The sequence below is a fragment of the Nicotiana sylvestris genome, chromosome 9 (assembly GCF_000393655.2).
Source record: "Nicotiana sylvestris chromosome 9, ASM39365v2, whole genome shotgun sequence".
Taxonomy (NCBI): Eukaryota; Viridiplantae; Streptophyta; class Magnoliopsida; order Solanales; family Solanaceae; genus Nicotiana; species Nicotiana sylvestris.
The window spans coordinates 167939553-167958274 of record NC_091065.1 but is presented as its reverse complement, the minus strand read 5'-3'; the positions used below and the strand labels follow the sequence as shown (position 1 = coordinate 167958274).

The following is an 18722-nucleotide window of genomic DNA, read 5'->3' as shown; positions in this document are numbered from 1 at the left end:
GCTTAGTCCTCTTGTGAAAGACAAGATTTTTGGTAATATGAAGTGCAATCTGGCTATCACAGAACACCTGAACAGGAGCACGGAAAATTATATCAAGATCACCAAATAATCGAACCAGCTAGGAGATTTCAGCCACAACTTTCCTCAAAGCTGTGTATTCAGCTTCAGTAGAGGAAAGAGAAATTGTTTGCTGCTTCTTGCATTTCCAAGAAATAGGACAACCACAAAAAATTAATAAAGAAACCGGTGATAGACTTGCGAGACTAAGCACATGCAGCCCAATCAGAGTCAGAATATGCCACAAGAGAAGTATCAGGAGACTTAGAAAGGAGAATGCCTTGCCAGGGGCATTCATCAAGTACATGAGAACATGTATGACAACCAACATGTGGGAACCTGAGGAGCCTGAAGGAATTGGCTTAAATGTTGGACAGATAAAACAATATCAGCTGTGGTGTGCTATAAAAAATTGAGTTTCCTCACAAGTCTTCTGTAAAGACTAGGATCAGTAACGGGCTGGCCCATGTCAGAAGTTAGTTTGTAGATGATTCAAGGGGAGTCACAACTAGAGTGAAATGCATGCAATTGAATTCAGCCAAGAGGTCAGTAGCAAATTTCTGTTGACTGACCAAGTAAACTTGACTACTCTTGATAACCTCCAAACTCAAAAAATAATGGACAGACCCCAGATCTTTGATCTTGAACTGAGAATTCAAGAAGGATTTCAAATTGTCAAGCTCAGCTACATCATCTCCAACAAGTAAGATATCATCAACATAGACATCCAGGACTATCAAGGAAGAATTAGAAGACCTAGTGAAGAGGGAATAATCATTCTTACTTGAAATGTAGCCTTTAGATAGCAGAGCTTCAGACAGTTTGGAAAACCACTGCCTAGAAGCCTGTTTGAGGCCATAAAGTAACTTATGGAGCTTGCAAACCAAGGAAGAAGAATCAGAAGCCACAGAAGTAGAAAGTTGAAGACATGAGGCAGTTTCATATATATTTTTTCATAAAGATCACCATGACGAAAGGCATTATTTACATCAAATTGATAAATAGTTCAATCCCTCTTAGCAACAAGAGAAAGAAGACACTTGATGATAATGGACTTAACAACAGGAGAGAAATTCTCTGTGTAATTAATACCTTCCTTTTGAGTGTCACCTCTAATAACCAATCTAGCTTTTTACCTCTCAATGGAGCCATAAGATTTTTGTTTAATCTTGTAAACCCATTTGCAGGGAATAGACTTCTTGTGATGAGGAAGAGGAATAATCTCCCAAGTATGGTTTGCCTTTAGGGCTTGAAATTCATGTATCATGGCCTCTTGCCAAACAGGATGAGAGGCAACCTGCTGATAAAACTAGGTTCATGCATTTGTAGCTCAGCAGGAGAAACCTTGTTGTCGAGGGCAGAAGAGAAAACATAGTCTTTAAGATAGGAAGGAGTGTGACCGACACTGGTAGACTTCCTAAGCAAAGGAGAAATTGGCAATAAAGGGACAGAAGAGGAATCAGAGGTAGGGAAGACAGAAGTAGAAGGGGAAGAAGGAGGAAGAGGATATGTAGGAGAATGTGCATGTATATAGGAAGGAGGTACAGAGGAAGATGAATGAGGAGAAGGAGTAGAGGCATAGTCCACAAAAGGAACAGGAAGAACAAGATGTACCGTGAAGAAGGTGTGGAATAAGGAAAAACATGTTCATGGAATAGCACATCTTTGGAAAAGATAATAGAATGATTGTTTAGATTAAGGAGTTTATAACCCTTTTTACCACATGGATACCCCCAAAAAACATATTTAATAGCCCTAGATTGGAATTTATCCCTGTGAGGTTTGGGTGTGGTAGCATAACATAAACAACCTAAAGATTTGAGATGAGCATATGAAGGAGAAACCCCATGTAACCTTTGAAAGGAGACAGATTTCCAAAGACAAAAGAGGGCATCCTATTTATTAGATAAGTAGCAGATGCATTCACCCCAATATTTGGTAGGAAGGTGAGATTGAAAAAGCAAAGATTTAGAGGTCTCTAATAGGTGTTTATATTTTCTCTCAACTACTCCATTTTGTTGTGGAGTATGAGGAATAGTGGTTTGGTGAAGGATCCCATTTTCAGGAAAAAATGCCTGAGCTTCAGAACTACTGCCTACTCAAAGGCATTATCAGCTCTGAAAAATTGAACAGAGGAATAGAAATAAATCTGAACTATTTTAGTGAAAGCTTTGATAATGGAGAAGACATTACTCTTACATGACAATAGATTGGTCCATATAACTTTAGAGAAATCATCAACAATGGTAAGAAAATATCTAAACCCATTGTACATTCTGGTGTGGTAAGGACCCCAGAGATCTAATTGGACAAGTTGAAAAGGAGAAGAGGACTTGATATGGCTTTCAGGGAAGGGAAGTCTCTGTTTCCTAGCCATATGACAAATAGGATAGAAAAATAACTGCTTAGCAGAAACTATGTTAGATAAAATTAGAATATAATTCATTTTATGAAAAGATATATGACCCAATCTTTGATACCAAAACATTTCCAATTTATTAACACTAGTGGAAGAAATACAAGAGGGAATGGGGGAAGGGGAAACAGAGTTAGAAGGAAGAACATTACAAGCAGTACCAAAAGAAATAGTAGAAATAGAAGGTGAATACTCAGGCATGTCAGGTAGCAAAAAATACAGCCCATGAGAAGCTCTACCAATTTCCAATTGCCTCTTCAGAGAAGGGCCCTTAAAGAGTGACTACTGAATAATGCCAATCATTGTAATTGAGAAAGAAGTTGGTATACAAAAATAAGGTTGAATTGGAAAGAAAGAACTAAAAGTACATTGTGTAAAATAATATCTCTTCTAAGTTGTAAGGAACCAATAGATATTACTGTGACTTTATAACCATTTGGTAAAGTTAATAAGTAAGGTTTAGGTAAATGTTGTAAATTGTGTAAGAATTATTTATTGGAAGTCATATGATTGGTGGTACGTGAATCTAGTATCCAAGGTATTTTTCCTAATTGAGCAGACAAAGAATGTTCTATAGAATTAACTACAGAGAATTGATCAACAGGAAGATGACATACACCTACAAAATTGGCATAACCAACATTGTCATCAGAGGGTGAAGAATGGATGCGAGGAGAGATGTGAGCTTACTGGAACAGAGACATGAGATGCTGATATTGTTCTGTGTTAAAACCATAAGCTGCAGAATCACTGGATTTGATACTAGGACCAACATCAACAACAACTTCTTCTATTTGAATACAAGAGGAAGATCTCTTATTTTTGGTGAATTTGAAATCAGTAGGGAAGCCACGGAGCTTATAATATTTCTCTACTGTGTGACCAGGTTTTTTGCAATACTTGTAAGACATAGAAGATGAGTTCCTTTTTGGATTAAAATTAATTCTTTGGTTATAAGATCTGATATTGTGTTGAGGATTCATTGAATTGGCATGTGCTGAATTAGATGTGGTGGCAGAGAAGGATGCTGAATCACTAGAAAATCCAAAGGCTGGAGTTTGATTCTCCTTTTGACTTTCTCATGTTGGAGTAGAAAATATGTTTTACTAATGGATAGGAGTGGAGACATGAGCATGATGCTGCTCTTTACAGTTGAATAAAACTCATTCAATCCACTTAAGAATTGAAAAAGGTGGTGGTCTTCTATGAATTTGGGTAAGGCCCTACAGGAACAGGTAGGACCAACATAAGCAGAATTTAACTCATCCCAAAGAGCTCCCATTTTGGTGAAATAAGTGGCAATATCAGAAGACCCTTGTGAGGTAGAACTGATTTCTCTTTGGAGATGAATATATTTAGATCCATTAGATTGTCCAAACCTTTCATTTATATCACTCCATACTTTTCTAGCAGTGTTGAGACACGTGACACTAACTGCTATCTCCCTAGTCAATGAATTGGTAATCCAAGCCTTTACCATATCATTACATCGTTCCCAGTAAGGGTAATAAGGGAAATTAGGTGGAGGTTGAGGAACTTTCCAAGTAACTAACCCTAGCTTGTTCTTAGCAGAAAGTGAGGTGAGCATACTACTACGCCAATGTACAAAACTAGTCCCATTAAAAGGGATAGCAACTAACTGACTACCAGGACTATCAGATGGGTGAACATAGAAAGGGTGAGCTGAGTCCAAAGTAAACTCAACAAACCCATCAGTAACGGAGGAAGGACTTCCCATATTTAGAAAATAAAATAATAGTTTTGTATGATAACAAGTCTCAATTGAATGACAGTCGAAATCGAACAGACAAAACCCCAATCATACATTAATTTTGACATGCAGATGAAAGACAGAATTTTTACCCTCCTTCTTCGCACACCTGAAGAAGTTAAGGCCTTATATATGCAGAAAAAGAGAAAGAGCTCCGGAAAAAAACTTGAAATCCTAAAATCGCTCAGATCGAAAACCTCAGTACCTAACCAAAATCATTGAACCAAACTCGACGAATAACATCGGAATGAAGCTGACAACAAGACGAATCGATTGCTATGCTCAAATACCATGTTAGACTCCATTATTGGAGTCGATTGAGAGAAATCGAAACTGAAAAGAAGAAACACCCTAATTTAAGGGAGGCTGTAGTGAGGAAAGAGGAGAGGAGAAAAAAAAGGAGAAGCATGTAACTGAATCCTCTAATTTAAGCACTAATAATGGATTGTATATAATTTGTAAGTAATCCTAGTTTAAGGCGGGTAATATACTGTGATGACCAGGCCAGTCGTCTCATGAGTTACCGCTCCATTTCCCCCATTTCAGCTTCTTTACGCTTCGTTATTCGTGTTTTATGTAATCGAGTTTATTAGTTCGAGTTCGGAGAGGATTTGGTAAGAAATGAGACACTTAGTCTCTTTTAAGAAGGCTTAAGTTGGAAAAGTCAACTGGATGTTGACTTATGTGTTATAGGTTTCGGATGTGAGTTCCGATGGTTCGGTTAGCTTCGGAAGGTGATTTGTGACTTAAGAGAGTGATCGGAAGTGGTTTTAGAGGTATGGTGTAGAATTAGGTTTGAATTGGCGAAATTAGTATTTTGGCAAATTCCAGTTGATAGGTGAGATTTTGATCCGAGGGTCGAAATGGAATTCCGAGAGTTTCTGTAGCTTTGCTATGTCATTTTGGACTTGTCTGCAAAATTTGAGGTCATTCGAACGTGGTTTGGTTGGGTTTTTGATCAAAAATAGAATTTGGAAGTTCTTGAGATTCATAGGCTTGAATTCGATGTGATTTGATGATTTTTGGTGTTAGTCGAGGTGTTTTTTGGAACGAGGTTGAATAATGTTTAGGATGCGTTGGTGCTTTTGGTTGAGGTCCCGAGGGCCTCGCGTGTGTTTCAGGTGAGTTTTGAGCGAGTACGGACACCCCGGAACTTAGAAAAATGGAGGGACCAGCAGTTTTGGCGCGGACCTCGCTCCTTTTCGCGCTGGGCGCGCTGGCCTAGTGCTGGCCGCTTCAAAGTGGCCGCGGCCGTGGTCGTGAAGACTGCAGGTTGCTAGTCCTACTTCGAAAGCTCATATCTTTTGATCCACAAGGCATTTCGAGGTGATTCAAAAACGAAAGTTATATCCCTTCGTGTCTAGTTTCCACAAAGGTAAAGATATCGCAATTTGAACAACTGTAGCGAAAGTTATGGCCAAAATACTAAAGCCTGTCCCTACAGAGCAAGACCTGCGCGGCCGCGGTCGTTTTTGTGCGGACTCCACTGGTTTTGCGCTGACTGCGGTCATTATTGTGCGGTCAACGATGTCGGAATCCGAGGGGTACTCTATAAATACGAGGTTTTGGGTTTTATTTGATATTTTGACCTAGAGAGCTCGGATTTTGGCGATATTTCGAAGGTTTTTCAAGAAATTGGTCGGGGTAAGTGATTCTAACTCATATTTGGTTAGAGTACATGAATCTATCACTGAATTCATCATTTGATTTGTGATTTGAGATGGAATTTGGGAAGAAAATTTTAGAACCTTTCAAAAATGTAAAATGATGATTTGAAGGACCAAATGGTATCGGAATTGGATAATTTTGGTATGGTTAGACTCGTAAGGGTATGAGGATTCTGAAAATGTAAATTTTACCTGATTCTGAGATGTGGGCCTGGGGCTCGGGTTTTGCTAATTTCGAGATTTTTGATATTTTTCGAATGTTTTCGCTTGGGCTTTGTTCCCTTAGCATATTGTGACGTATTTGTTCTGATTTTGGATAGATTCGACGCGCGTGGAGGCCAATTCGAGGGGAAAAGGCATCACGAGCTAGAGAATTAGCCAGTTCGAGGTGAGTAATGGTTGTAAATGATGTCCTGAGTGTTTAAAACCCCGAATTGCACATCGTAGTGCTATATTGAGGCAAAATACGCGCTGGATGATAAGCGTGGGATTTTCACTACTGGGGATTGTGACTTGGTCCATCCCGATTGATGACTTTACTGAATATTTGACTGAAATTCATTTGTTACCATCATGATTTGGGCTGATTGCCATGTTTGGGCTTCGTGCCAACTATTTGAACCCTTCGGGGATTTTTATCATTGTTTCCTCACTACTTGACTTATTATTTGAACTCAGTCCTGTTGATATCTACTGTTTTACAAAATCAGTCACTTTTACTCAGTTTTGAAACTAAAATGATATTTCTACATCATGTTTTGGGCTGAGGACTACTGTTTTACTAATGCCCAAGGGCTTATGATGATTTCTGGACTGAGTGAGGCCGAGGGCCATATGTGAGGATATGCTGAGTGATATGAGGCCGAGGGCCTGAGATACTATTTATGCCATGTGGTGGCTTGAGTGACGTGAGGATATGCTGAGTGATGATGCCACGAGGTGGCTTGATATAGCGCTTGGGCCGTAAGGGGCCCCTCTGGAGTCTGCACACCCACAGTGAGCGCGGGTACCCATGTGATTTGAAACAGTGGTAACAATGACACTGTTTGAAGAAAGTTGGTCAGGTAACAATGGCTGACCATTATGTTGAGTGATTGTGAGGTAGCCTGAGGGGTGATACTGTACTGAGAGTGAGCCCAAGGGGCTGATACTATGCTGAGCGATTGATATTGTGCCCGAGGGGCGGATTTCTACTTGTTAATTACCTGTTAAATTACCTGTTTTACTTGTTTTAAAAAGGAATATCATTTGATTTCTTCACTGATTTACTGCTTTAAGTGATTTTACTGCTTGATATGGAATTGCTTTGTGCCTTTACGTGTTTTCATACTTTCAGCCATTATTTGTAATTATTACTCACTGAGTCGGAGTACTCACATTACTCCCTGCACCATGTGTGCAGATTCAGGTATAGTAGAGTCCGCACCCGAGCGCTGATTCTTTCCAGGTTAGGCAGTGATTTGGAGTTACGAGGTAGCTGTTGACGTCCGCAGCCCCTTGTATCTCTTATCCTCTATCATTTATGTTTTCTTCAGACTGTTGTATCGGATTCCATACTTTGTAGACCTATAGCAAATTCTGTAGTAGCTCATGACTTGTGACACTCTGGTTTGGGATATGTCAGGATGGTTCCTGCTGTTATTATCGTTAAATTCCACAATTTATGAGTACTATATTATATGTTATTACTGTTATGATGATTAACTATTTAAAAGAGGTATTCTGTTTTGGTCTGGCAGGCCTTGTCTTCACGTGAGGCGCCATCACGATCGGGTTCGGGGATTGGGTCGTGACAAGTTGGTATCAGAGCCTAGGTTACTTAGGTCTCACGAGTCATGAACAGGTTTAGTAGAGTCTCGCGGATTGGTACGGAGACGTCTGTATTTATCCTCGAGAGGCTGAAGAACCTTTAGGAAATTTTCATATTCTTGAAACTCTTGTCGTGCGAACTTGTTGGTCCGAGTACTAAACTTCTGATATTTCATTCTCTCACATATGGTGAGGACGCGAGCTACTGGATGAGGTAGATGACCACCAGTGCCACCCGCTGAGGCCACCAGAGGTTGTGGACGCGGTCGTGGACGTGGCAGAGGCAGAGCAGTGAGGGCAGCACCTGTTGATGCATCGGCTGCCTCGGCTCCGGATCAGGCTCCCGCTATGGATGCTCCAGCAGCACCAGTTCAGGCACCAGCTATGCCTATTGTGGTTCCGGGTCTTCAGGAGGCCTTGGCACAGATCTTATCAGTTTGCACTGGCCTGGATCAGGCAGTTTCAGCCACTACAGCATCAGCTACTTCATAGGCCGGGGGGAGGCAATCAGACCCCCGCTACTCGCACACCTGAGTAGGTAGTGCAGGGACTACAGACACCGAGGGCACCTCCAGCTCAGCCGATTGCACCAGCTCAGGAGTTTATTGTGCCAGTTATGCCGGATGATGAGCAGCGTCGTCTTGAGAGGTTTGTTAGACTCCAGCCTCCGTCATTCAGTGGTGCCTAGGGCGAGGATGCCCAGGGTTTTCTGGATAAGTGTCAGCGGATGCTCCGTACAATAGGGATTCTTGAGACTAGTGGTATGGAATTTACCACCTTTCTGTTTACTGGGGCTGCCTTCACATGGTGGGAGGCGTATGAGAGACGTAGGCTGGTTGGAGTAGTGCCCCTTACTTGGCAGCAATTCTCCACTCTCTTCTTGGAGAAGTATGTGCCGCAGTCCCATAGAGAGGAGCTGCGTAGACAGTTTGAGTGGTTGCGATAGGGGGATATGACTGTGTCATAGTATGAGTCGAGGTTTTCTGAGTTGGCTCGTCATGCCATTTGGATGGTTCCGATAGATCGTGAGAGGATCAGGAGATTTGTTGATGGCTTTAACTATTACCTCCGTATTCTTATGACCCGAGAGAGGGTGTTGGGTGCTACGTTCGAGGAGGTGGTCGATATCGCTCGCGAGATTGAGATGGTTTGCCGTCAGGATCGAGAGGAGAGGGAGGCCAAGAAGCCTCGAGGATCTAGCAGTTATAGTAGCGCTTTTTCGAGGGGCCAATTTCAGCATGGTAGAGGCCGTTCTTTCAGGCATGCTCAGCCAGCCCGCCAGAGTATCACGGGGAATCTTCGGGTCATGGTCATCATGGATCTCAGCGGGGCCAGTCATTACTCAGTGCCCTTCCAGCCCAGAGTTCATCTCGTGCCCCGTCAGCTTAGGGTTCTTCTATACTGAGTGCATCAGCTGGTCACTCCGGTGTAAGGGGTTCCCTTCAGTCCCCTTCTCCAGCATCTGGGAGTTGTTATGAGTGTGGAAAGTTTGGACATGTGTGGAGGCAGTGTCCTCGTCGTATGGCTAGTTCATCTCAGCAGAGGGGTCAGCCCTCGACTACTACTCCAGTTACCTCACCACCCGCCCAACCAGCTAGGGGTGGAGGTCATGCAGCTAGGGGTCGCCCCAGAGGGGGAGGTCGATCAGGGGGCGGTCAGGCCCGTTTCTATGCACTTCCTGGCAGGCCAGATGCTATTGCTTCAAATTCTGTCATTACAGGTATTGTTTTAGTCTGCCACATAGATGCCTCTGTATTATTTGATCCCGGTTCCACCTTTTCTTATGTATCATCATACTTTGCTTGTTATTTGGGTACGCCTCGTGAGTGTTTTGCTTTACCTGTTCATGTATCTATCCCAGTGGGCGATATTGTTGTCGTAGACCGTGTGTACCAGTCATGTGTGGTGACTATTAGGGGTCTGGAGACCCGAGTGGATCTATTGCTATTGAGCATGGTGGATTTTGATGTCATTTTGGGCATGGATTGGCTATCTTCGTGTCGTGCTATTCTAGACTGCCATGCTAAGACAGTCACTTTGGCTATGCCGGGTGTACCGCAGATCGAGTGGCGTGGTGTGACTGATTATATCCCTAGTAGAGTGATCTCTTTCTTGAAGGCCCATCGTATGGTAGGGAATGGTTGCCTTTCATATCTAGCATTGGTGAGAGATGTTGGAGCTGAGACTCCTAGTATTGATTCTGTCCCAGTTGTGAGGGATTTTCCTGATGTTTTTCCTGCAGACCTGTCGGGCATGCCACCGGACAGGGATATTGATTTTGGTATTGACCTGGTGCCGGGCACTCAGCCCATTTCTATTCTGCCATATCGTATGGCACCAGCAGAGTTGAAGGAATTGAAAGAACAGCTTCAGGAACTCCTAGATAAGGGATTCATTCGGCCTAGTGTGTCCCCTTAGGGTGCACCGGTTTTGTTTGTGAAGAAGAAGGATGACACAATGAGAATGTGCATTGATTATAGGCAATTGAACAAAGTAACAATTAAGAACAAGTATCCTTTGCCTCGCATTGATGATTTATTTGATCAGCTTCAGGGAGCAAGGGTGTTCTCCAAGATTGATCTCTGTTCGGGTTATCACCAGTTGAAGATCAGGGATTCAGATATTCTTAAGACTGCTTTCAGGACCAGATATGGTCATTATGAGTTTCTTGTTATGTCCTTCGGGCTAACCAATTCCCCAGCAGCATTCATGCATTTGATGAACAGTGTATTTCGGCCTTATCTGGATTCGTTCATTATTGTATTCATTGATGATATCCTGGTGTACTCGCATAGTTAGGAGGAGCACACGGAGCATTTGAGAGTTGTGTTACAGAGATTGAGGGAGGAGAAGCTTTATGCAAAATTCTCCAAGTGTGAGTTTTGGCTCAGTTCAGTGGCTTTCTTGGGGCACGTGGTGTCCAGTGAGGGTATACAGGTTGATCCGAAGAAGATAGAGGCGGTTCAAAGTTGGCCCAAACCGTCCTCAGCCACAGAGATTCGTAGCTTTCTTGGGTTAGCAGATTATCGCCGGTTTGTTTAGGGATTTTCCTCCATTGCATCACCCTTGACCAAGTTGACTCAGAAGGGTGCTCCATTCGTATGGTCGGATGAGTGTGAGGAGAGCTTTCAGAAGCTCAAGACAGCCTTGACCACAGCTCCAATATTAGTTTTGCCATCAGCTTCAGGTTCATATACTGTGTATTGTGATGCTTCAAGAGTTGGGATTGGTTGTGTGTTGATGCAGGAGGGTAGAGTTATTGCTTATGCTTCTCGGCAGTTGAAGCCCCATGAGAAGAACTACCCCGTTCATGATTTGGAGTTGGCTGCCATAGTTCACGCATTGAAGATTTGGAGGCATTACTTGTATGGCGTATCTTGTGAGGTGTTCACTGATCATCGCAGTCTTCAGCATTTGTTCAAGCAAAAGGATCTTAATTTGAGGCAACAGAGATGGTTGGAGTTGCTTAAGGACTATGGTATCACTATATTGTACCATCCGGGAAAGGCCAATGTGGTGGCCGATGCTTTGAGCCAAAAGGCAGTGAGTATGGGGAGTTTGGCATATATTTCAGTTGGGGAGAGACCTCTTGCAGTTGATGTTCAGGCCTTGGCCAATCGGTTCGTGAGGTTGGATATTTCGGAGCCCAGTCGGGTGTTGGCTTGTGTGGTTTCTCGGTCTTCTTTATATGATCGCATCAGAGAGCGCCAGTATGATGATCCGTATTTGCTTGTCCTTAGGGACAGGGTCCAGCATGATGATACCAGGGATGTGACCATCGGTGATGATGGTGTGTTGAGGATGCAGGGCCGGATTTGTGTGCCCAATGTGGATGGGTTTAGAGAGCTGATTCTGGAAGAGGCCCATAGCTCGCGGTATTCCATTCATCCGGGTGCCGCGAAGATGTATCAGGATTTGAGGCAGCACTATTGGTGGAGAAGAATGAAGAAAGATATTGTGGGATTTGTAGCTCGGTGTCTCAACTGTCAGCAGGTGAAGTATGAGCATCAGAGACCGGGTGGCTTATTTCAGCAGATGGTTATTCCCGAGTGGAAGTGGGAGAGAATCACTATGGACTTTGTGGTTGGACTTCCTCGGACTTTGAAGAAGTTCGATGCTATTTGGGTGATTGTAGATCGGCTGACCAAGTCTGCGCACTTCATTCCTGTGTGTACTACCTATTCTTCAGAGCGGTTGGCAGGGATTTATATCCGGGAGATTGTGCGGTTGCATGGTGTTCATGTTTCCATCATTTCAGATAGAGGTACTCAGTTTACTTCGCAGTTTTGGAGAGCCGTGCAGAGAGAGTTGGGTACTCAGGTAGAGTTGAGCACAACGTTTCATCCTCAGATGGATGGACAGTCCGAGCGTACTATTCAAATATTGGAGGACATGTTGCGTGCTTGTGTTATTGACTTTGGAGGTTCATGGGATAAGTTTCTACCACTTGCAGAGTTTTCTTACAACAACAGCTACCAGTCGAGTATTCAGATGGCTCCATATGAGGCTTTGTACGGGAGGCGGTATAGATCTCCGGTTGGTTGGTTCGAGCCCGGCGAGGCTAGACTATTGGGGACAGATTTGGTTCAGGATGCCTTAGAGAAGGTGAAAGTGATTCAGGAGAGGCTTCGACAGCGCAATCACATCAGAAGAGTTATACGGACCAGAAGGTTCGAGATGTGTCCTACATGGTCGGTGAGAAGGTCTTGCTGAAGGTTTCGCCCATGAAGGGTGTTATGAGATTTGGGAAGAAAGGCAAGTTGAGTCCTCGGTTCATTGGGCCTTTTGAGGTGCTTCGGAGGATTGTGGATGTGGCTTATGATCTTGCTTTGCCACCCAGCCTGTCGAGTGTGCATTCGGTATTTCATGTTTCTATGCTTCGGAAGTATATTGGGGATCCGTCTCATGTTTTGGACTTCAGCACGGTTCAGTTGGATGACGATTTGACCTTTGAGGTGGAGCCAGTAGCTATTTTGGGTCGCTAGGTTCGGAAGTTGAGATCAAAGGATATAGCTTCAGTGAAGGTGCAGTGGAGAGGTCGGCCCGTGGAGGAGGCTACCTGGGAGACCGAGCGGGAGATACGGAGCAGATATCCTCATCTGTTTGAGGCTTCAGGTATGTTTCTTGACTCATTCGAGGACGAACATTTGTTTAAGTTGGGGAGGATGTGATGACCCGGCCAGTCGTCTCATGAGTTACCACTCTATTTCCCCCATTTCAGCTTCTTTACTCTTCGTTATCCGTGTTTTATGTAATTGAGTTTATTAGTTCGAGTTCGGAGAGGATTTGGTAAGAAATGAGACACTTAGTCTCTTTTAAGAAGGCTTAAGTTGGAAAAGTAAACTGGATGTTGACTTATGTGTTAGAGGGTTCGGATGTGAGTTTCGATGGTTCGGTTAGCTTCGGGAGGTGATTTGTGACTTAGGAGAGTGATCGGAAGTGGTTTTGGAGGTACGGTGTAGAATTAGGCTTGAATTGGCGAAGTTAGTATTTTGGCGAATTCCGGTTGATAGGTGAGATTTTGATCCGAGGGTCGGAATGGAATTCCGAGAGTTTCTGTAGCTTTGCTATGTCATTTTGGACTTGTCTGCAAAATTTGAGGTCATTCGGACGTGGTTTGGTTGGGTTTTTGATCAAAAATGAAATTTGGAAGTTCTTGAGATTCATAGGCTTGAATTCGATGTGATTTGATGATTTTTGGTGTTAGTCGAGGTGTTTTGATGATTGAAACGAGGTTGAATAATGTTTAGGATGCGTTGGTGCTTTTCGTTGAGGTCCCGGGGGCCTCAGGTGTATTTCGGGTGAGTTTTGAGCGAGTATGGACACCCCGGAACTTAGAAAAATGGAGGGAGCAGCAGTTTTGGCGCGGACCGCGCTCTTTTTCGCGCTGGGCGTGCTGGCCTAGTGTTGGACGCATCAAAGTGGCCGCGGCCGCGGTCGTGAAGACTACAGGTTGCTGGTCCAACTTCGGAAGCTCATATCTTTTGATCCACAAGGAAATGTGAGGCGATTCAAAAATGAAAGTTGTAGCTCTTCGTGTCTAGTTTCCAAAAAGGTAAAGATATTGCAATTTGGACATCTGTAGTGAAAGTTATGGCCAAAATACTAAAGCCTGTCCCTGCAGAGCAAGACCTGCGCGGCCGCGGTCGTTTTTGCGCGGTCAGCGGTGTCGGAATCTGAGGGGTACTCTATAAATACGAGGTTTTGGGTTTTATTTGATATTTTGACCTAGAGAGCTCGGATTTTGGCGATTTTTCGAAGGTTTTTCAAGAAATTGGTCGGGGTAAGTGATTTTAACTCAGATTTGGTTAGAGTACATGAATCTATCACTGAATTCATCATTTAATTTGTGATTTGAGATGGAATTTGGGAAGAAAATTGTGGAACCTTTCAAAAATGTAAAATGATGATTTGAAGGACCAAATGGTATCAGAATTGGATAATTTTGGTATGCTTAGACTCGTGAGGGTATGAGGATTCTGAAAATTTAAATTTTACCCGATTCCGAGACGTGGGCCCCGGCTCGGGTTTTGCTAATTTCGAGATTTTTGATATTTTTCGAATGTTTTCTCTTGGGCTTTGTTCCCTTAGCATATTGTGACGTATTCGTTCTGATTTTGGATAGATTCGACGCGCGTGAAGGCCAATTCGAGGGGCAAAGGCGTCGCGAGCTAGAGAATCAGCCAGTTCGAGGTGAGTAATGGTTGTAAATGATGTCCTGACGGTTTGAAACCCCGAATTGCACATTGTAGTGCTATATTGAGGCAAGATACGCGCTGGATGGTAAGCGTGGGGTTTTCACTACTGGGGATTGTGACTTGGTCCATCCCGATTGATGACTTTACTGAATATTTAACTGAAATTCATTTGTTACCATCATGATTTGGGCTGATTACCATGTTTGGGCTTCGTGCCAACTATTTGAACCCTTCGGGGATTTTTATCACTGTTTCCTCACTACTTGACTTATTATTTGAACTCAGTCCTGTTGATATCTACTGTTTTACAAACTCAACCACTTTTACTCAGTTTTGAAACTAAAATGATATTTCTACATCATGTTTTGGGCTGAGGACTACTGTTTTACTAATGCCCAAAGGGCTTATGATGATTTCTAGACTGAGTGAGGCCGAGGGCCATACGTGAGGATATGCTCAGTGATATGAGGCCGAGGGCCTGAGATACTATTTATGCCATGCGGTGGCTTGAGTGACGTGAGGATATGCTGAGTGATGATGCCACGAGGTGGCTTGATATAGCGCTTGGGCCGTAAGGGGCCCCTCCGGAGTCTGCACACCTACAGTGAGCGCGGGTATCCATGTGATTTGAAACAGTGGTAACAATGACATTGTTTGATGAAAGTTGGTCAGGTAACAATGGCTGACCATTATGCTGAGTGATTGTGAGGTAGCCCGAGGGGCTGATACTGTACTGAGAGTGAGCCCAAGGGGCTGATACTATGCTGAGCGATTGATACTGTGCCCGAGGGGCGGATTTCTACTTGTTAATTACCTGTTAAATTACCTGTTTTACTTGTTTTAAAAAGGAATATCATTTGATTTCTTCACTGATTTACTGCTTGATATGGAATTGCTTTGTGCCTTTACGTGTTTTCATACTTTCAGCCATTATTTGTAATTATTACTCACTGAGTCGGAGTACTCACATTACTCCCTGCACCATGTGTGCAGATTCAGGTATAGCAGAGTCCGCACCTGAGCGCTGATTCCTTCCAGGCTAGGCAATGATTTGGAGTTACGAGGTAGCTGTTGACGTCCGCAGCCCCTTGTCTCTCTTATCCTCTATCATTTATGTTTTCTTCAGACTGTTGTATCAGATTCCATACTTTGTAGACCTATAACAGATTCTGTAGTAGCTCATGACTTGTGACACCCCGGTTTGGGATGTGTCAGGATGGTTCCTGCTGTTATTATCGTTAAATTCCGCAATTTATGAGTATTATATTATATGTTATTACTGTTATCATGATTAACTATTTAAAAGAGGTATTCCGTTTTGGTTTGGCTGGCCTTGTCTTCATGAGAGGTGCCATCACGACCGGGTTCGGGAATTGGATCGTGACATATACAAAACTAGGACACTTTTGATAAATAAGTTTCAAATATTATATAGAAAAAAAAAATTCCATTTTTAAAATCCAAAACCGAGAGCCCAATCCACAAATTTGTCAAAAATAGTTGTTGTCACGAGAACTTTGTTATCACAGTTTAGCTCATGCTATCACGTAAGAGTAAATCTATCCTTTGACCAGTTGACTGATATGGCGATCGAGATACTGATATATGCTATTATAAAAGCGATCAATAGCTCACCTTCCACGTTTGCAACCTATATAGCGCATATGTGGAGGGTGATCTCCTCATACTAGCCAACCCATAACTTATTGTTATCGCGACGAGTGCTTCATGTTTGCAAAGACTTCCTTGATTGAATCAACCCATCGCAATCTAGTGTCCCCTGATCACAAGTACTAAATACTAGCAAAAACTTGCAATTTTGGCTTGGGTTTAATGTATGCTGAAACACCCTTGAGTCTCAGGACTCAACCCAAGCATATTGACAAGTCCCAGACAGTTATACCAACTTATGTATATGCTTGAAACACAATATAACTCACAAATACTGAAATTGAGGAATTATTTTTACTCTTTAAAAATAGAGTTTACACTAGATAAAATAGTTATTTAATTATTTCCAAATATTTAGGACCAAAAAATTCGTTGAGATTGGTTATTACGTCGTTCCTTATTTAAATTGAATACCTAAAATTTAGGACTTTAAAACAGATTAAAATTTTACCTTAACAAAGTACTAAAAATCAATTATTTGAAATATTAATAAAAGTTGTAGACTTTCTTTGAAGTAGTTCGACAATTAACAGCTTGTTTAGATAGTTGTTACCAGTTGTATCGTATCGTATTGTTACTTTAAATACAATATTTTTCTTGATTGTTACTTAAATTTTATTGTATCGTTAAATAATTTTATTTTATCATTTACCCTACCTTTTTATATACCATCTCATAATTTTTCTTTATAATATTGCAAGTTTATTCATCATATTACTGGTGCATGATACCATGAAACAACGGCAAAACGACACAATCCATCCAAACATTGTATTCATCAACGATATAATACAATACAATACAATACGATACGATACATTATGAAACGAGATGTAACAACCATCCAAACAAGCTATAAGTGACATCCTAATGATACTTTTAATTGTATTCATGATGAATAAAATTATTTTTAATATCAATGAGTAATTTAAAAAAAAAACAATTTTACTTCATTTAGTATTTAAAATGACTCACATTAATTTATTCTATTTATATGATAAATAACATGAGACTAAAATTAAAAATTACTAAATATATAGGAAAATAATGTTTCGCTTTTCTTTTAATTTTGTCTTCTTCAATCACTCTAGACCATTATAAAAGTACGAAACTTCAAACGCAAAATTAATCGACTTTTATTATATAAAAATAAATTTCATATTGGACAAAATCATCATTTAATTTGTACTTTCTAATATTTAGAAATTAACTAAAATATTGACTATTAAGGGTGTGTTTAGTATGAAGGAAAATATTTTCCAATTTTTCCATGTTTGGTTGGCTTAAATATTTTGAAAAATATTTTTCTTATCAAGAGAAGGAAAAACATTTTCCAAAATTCCTTCTCAACCCTTCCCCACCCTCATCAACCCACCCTACCCCCTCTCTAAAAAATGTTTTTTTTTTTTTAAATTTCAGTTTTTCCATTACCACCCACCCTACTACCCCTCCACCCAACCCCACCGCAAAAAAAAAATTATTTTTTTTACCTTAATTTTTTTTTTTTTGCAATTTCAAATTTCTGTTTTTTCGTTTTTCTGCACCACCCACCCCCAACCCCCCCACCTCACAATTTTCCCCACCCGCACAAAAAAAATTTTACTTTTTTTTTTTGTAATTTAAATTTCTGTTTATTTTTGTTTTACTTTCCCCTGCTCCCTCCCCTCCCCTCCCCGCCCCCCGGAAAAAAATATTTTCCAATTTTAATTTTTTTTATCGGTTTAAAGGTTCAGAATTTTACAAGTTCAAAAATTATGAGTTTAGAAATTTACGGGTTTAGAAATTATAAAGTTTACAGGTTCAAAATTCTGCGGTTTTGAAAGTTTAGCGGTTCAAAAGTTTATGAAAGTTGTGGGTTCGGAATGTTGTTGGTTTGAAAGTTTATGACTTTATGTTTATTATATCTAAATTATTTATGAATACTCTTGAGAAGTCATTTTCCTTAATTTGCGTACCAAACATCGAAAAATGAATAATATTACTACTTGCTTTTCAAGAAAATATTTTCTAAGAAAATATTTTCCACGGAAAATATTTTCCGTTATACCAAACACACCCTAACTCTTTTCTATTTAAACTATATAGGAGATCCTCATATTAATAACAATAAGATTAATTATATAAGTCGAGTAAGTTAATTTTCATAAGTATTTATAATCTTAGAATTTGTTATTTCACCCGGAACAACAATAATCTAGGTGACATTAGAAGTCTTCCACTTCAAAATACCAGGAGGCTAAAACTTAAAGCCAATTGTACAAAAATCATAATCAGGAGCTCACGATTATTTTAAGATTTTTAAAATTTTAAGATTTAAGGTTGGTAATGTTGAAAATATTAGCTATTTCAACTATTCCTTTTTTAAGAAAATATTAATAAAAATTATAATGTTGATAAATCTATCTAGCGGATAGATATTGCACGTAACCACAAACAAATATCAAATTAGAAATATGTAGCTAACTAATATTACCAATTACTATTGAGTGAAAGGAAGTAATAAGATATATTAGTATGTATCATCTTTTATCATGATAATGATCGAATTTATCTGGAAAGGATGATATGAGGACCTAAATCTATCCCTAACGAAAGTCCAAATAATAAGACATTTTTAAAGAAGAGATCTTCTT

At 41.0% G+C, this 18722-nt stretch overlaps 1 protein-coding gene across 1 annotated transcript; it reads right to left on the bottom strand.

The window, feature by feature from the left end:
- Positions 1-3452: 3452 nt before the first annotated feature.
- LOC138878560 (uncharacterized) lies at positions 3453-4211 on the bottom strand. Its single transcript, XM_070158249.1, has one exon. The coding sequence runs from the start codon at positions 4209-4211 to the stop codon at positions 3453-3455; it is 759 nt and encodes a 252-aa protein (XP_070014350.1).
- Between the last annotated feature and the right edge of the window lie 14511 nt (positions 4212-18722).

Excerpts from the sequence above, each read along its gene's own strand:
- LOC138878560 (XM_070158249.1), bottom strand. The coding sequence starts at position 4,211 with ATGGGAAGTCCTTCCTCCGTTACTGATGGGTTTGTTGAGTTTACTTTG.